General features: G+C 58.3%; 1 protein-coding gene across 1 annotated transcript in view; it reads right to left on the bottom strand.

Annotated features, from left to right (window-relative positions):
* Window positions 1–2,571, bottom strand: part of MKNK2 (MAPK interacting serine/threonine kinase 2) — a 9,176-nt gene that overhangs the window by 2,145 nt on the left and 4,460 nt on the right. The window contains exons 9-12 of the mRNA XM_005427329.3: window positions 2,150–2,344; window positions 1,894–2,058; window positions 1,749–1,792; window positions 1–1,509 (exon numbers count right to left, since the gene is read on the bottom strand). The exon at window positions 1–1,509 is cut by the window's left edge and continues 2,145 nt beyond it. Coding sequence (XP_005427386.2) covers window positions 1,242–1,509; window positions 1,749–1,792; window positions 1,894–2,058; window positions 2,150–2,344 — 672 coding nt within the window. The 3' untranslated portion in view covers window positions 1–1,241. The remainder of the gene's footprint in view (window positions 1,510–1,748; window positions 1,793–1,893; window positions 2,059–2,149; window positions 2,345–2,571) is intronic.

Raw genomic sequence — 2,571 nt, 5'->3', positions numbered from 1 at the left:
CTGAACACCCTGCTGCTCTGACCCCAAACCTTCCAGCCCTGCATTCCAAGCTGTCCCCAGGCTGCTTCCCCATGCCTTAGCCTTTGGGTGCTGCCACCAGCCTGACTGCTCACCCACTGGCACCCCCGGGGCATTGGGCACCCTCTGTGCCCCCGACCCTCCTGCCATGGCAGCCTCGGGGCCAGCCTGAAGCCATGGCAGGTCTCACTGTCCTGCAGCAGGTCCTGATGCTCTTTAAGGGGGTCCTTGCTTTCCACAGAGCACAAAATTCCCAGAGAGTGTTTCTGGCTGCTCTGGCCACCCTGAACACCTCATCCCCCATGCACATCCCCAAGGGCACAGCCACCAGCCCTTCCAAAACCCGGGGTGCAACACCTGACCTGGCACAAGAGCACAGCCCTGGATGCCCATGCATCCCCAGGGAGCCGCCAGCTGGAGCGTGGGAGGAAAGGAAGACATCTCTCTGTGCCCTGCAGAGAAGCACAGCTGGCAGTTTAAAACCAATAATAATTTAAAAGGAAAGGAAAAAACCAAAGGGCAAAAAGAAAAGGGGTGAATAGCTTATTCTGGAAGCAGGATGCCGAGGAGAGAAGGTGGGTTGGGCGCTGCTCCCTTGCTGGCACCGTCTCTCCCCAGCCCGAGCTGTTCCCTGCACTGTGTCCCCCTGGAGCTGAGCTGGGGACACCCCCAAGCACAGGACAGAGGGGCTCCCCACTCCTCCCACAGCTGGGAGGTGCCTCCCAGACCCCCAGGAAGGGGTTTTTGTGGGATCTACCCCAACAAGGAGAGAAACCTGCAGCTCTGAGGGGAGGGACGAGGTTAAAACGCAACTCCCGTTGTTGAAAACGCGACCGAGGGTCTTTTGTTCACAGTATGAAATGAGCTGAAATCGTCAAAGCAGCCGCGGATACAAAGAGTCCTTTGGTGTCAGGGAGGGGGGAAAATGTCAGAGGAGAAACCAAGAGCTGGGAAACAAAAGTCCGTGTGTCTGTCAGATGTCCTTGAGTGTGCCCTGGGTGAAGCAACCTCACACTTGATTTAATACCTTTAAAAAAAAAAAAGATCTTAAACAAACCCTCCCACCCCCAGACCTACAAGATCAGCAAAACCTTGGAAACCAGCCACAGGGACGAGTCCTGATCTTGTCACTAGCCAGAAACGGTGGGGTCAGGGAGGGAAAGGGGAAGAAAGAAAGGAGGAGAAGGGGGGACATAGGGTACAGCAGGTGTGAGGGGCACCACTCAGGCTTGGTCGGCCACCAGGACCAGCGGGGCCACCAGGTGCTGCCCAGAGGCCACTGCCTTGGCCAGGCTGCTCTTCTGCCGCCGCTTGGCCAGCTTGGACTCAGAGGGGGGGGAGAGCTGCATGGCCCGTGAGGTAGCTTTGATGATGATGGGTCGTGCTTCCTCCTCCGCCTCTTCCTCCTCGTCCTCGTCATGCCGTGTCAGCTGGCGGTTGACAGCGATGGCCTCAGCAGCAAAGGAGGTGAGCTCTTTGGCACTGCTGTTCCTGCAGGAGAGGCACAGGCTCAGGGGGTTGTGGGGGGCTGGAGGGAGGTTGGGATCAAATATCCAGGTGTCCCTCCTCACATGCTGGCCATGCCAGACTGGTCAGAAACCAAAAATCAAACCCAAAGTGGCAGGGCTGCCCAGACACAGAGTCGTGGTAGAGTTCCCAGAAAGCAGAAGGAACACACAGTAGTGCTGAGGAGTGGAATCAGGATTCAGGGGGTTGGAACCCACACTCACCTCTGCAGGATGATGGGGGTTGGCAGGGTATTGTCCGGAGCACACTGCAACAAAATGCAGCCAGTCAGAGCCAGGATTGTGCAGATAAGTGTTCCCTACCCCAGATTTTGGGAGCAGAGAGCGGGGAGGGGATATCAACACTCACCCCCTGCACCCAGGGGTGCTCCAGGACCTGGGCTGCGCTGAGCCGCTTCTTGGCATCTCTCACCAGCAGCTTGGAAATGAGGTCTTTGGCTCCAAAGGAGATGTGTGCCCAGTCCTTGTCAGGAAACTCGTACTTCCCCTCCTGGATGCTCTCAAAGAGCATGTTCTGAGCAAGGGGAGAAATAACAGTGCCTCAGCCAGGAGTGCTGCAGCCAAACTGGGGGTGTGTTTGGGGGCTGCTGGGGTCCCCCACTCACCTGGCAGGTGTGGCACGCCTCACCCCGGTCCCAGCCGCAGTCAGAGCCGCAGTGGCCCACAAAGGGGGGGTACCCGCTCAGCATGATGTACAGGATGACACCCAGGCTCCACAGGTCACAGCGCTTGTCATAGATTGAGGCCTCCTCGTTGAAGGCTTCCACCACCTCTGGGGCCATGTACTCGGCTGAGCCACACTGCAGGGACAGGCAGGGTGAGCCCCGAGGGTGGGGACTGATGGGGCAGGGGGGACTGGGAGGGTCCTGCCAGATCTCCAGGGCTGCACCTCTGAACAGAAGGCGCTCCCCAGGTTTGCTCCTGCCTCATCATCCTGCTGGGTTTCCCACCACAGAGGATGACACAGACCCGCCTCTCTGGGGTCACCCAACAGCAGCCGCCACCCCGAAGGAAAAAAAAAAAAAAA

Source organism: Geospiza fortis, unplaced genomic scaffold, assembly GCF_000277835.1.
Source record: "Geospiza fortis unplaced genomic scaffold, GeoFor_1.0 scaffold254, whole genome shotgun sequence".
NCBI classification, from domain to species: domain Eukaryota; kingdom Metazoa; phylum Chordata; class Aves; order Passeriformes; family Thraupidae; genus Geospiza; species Geospiza fortis.
This window is presented reverse-complemented; position numbering and strand designations above follow the sequence as displayed.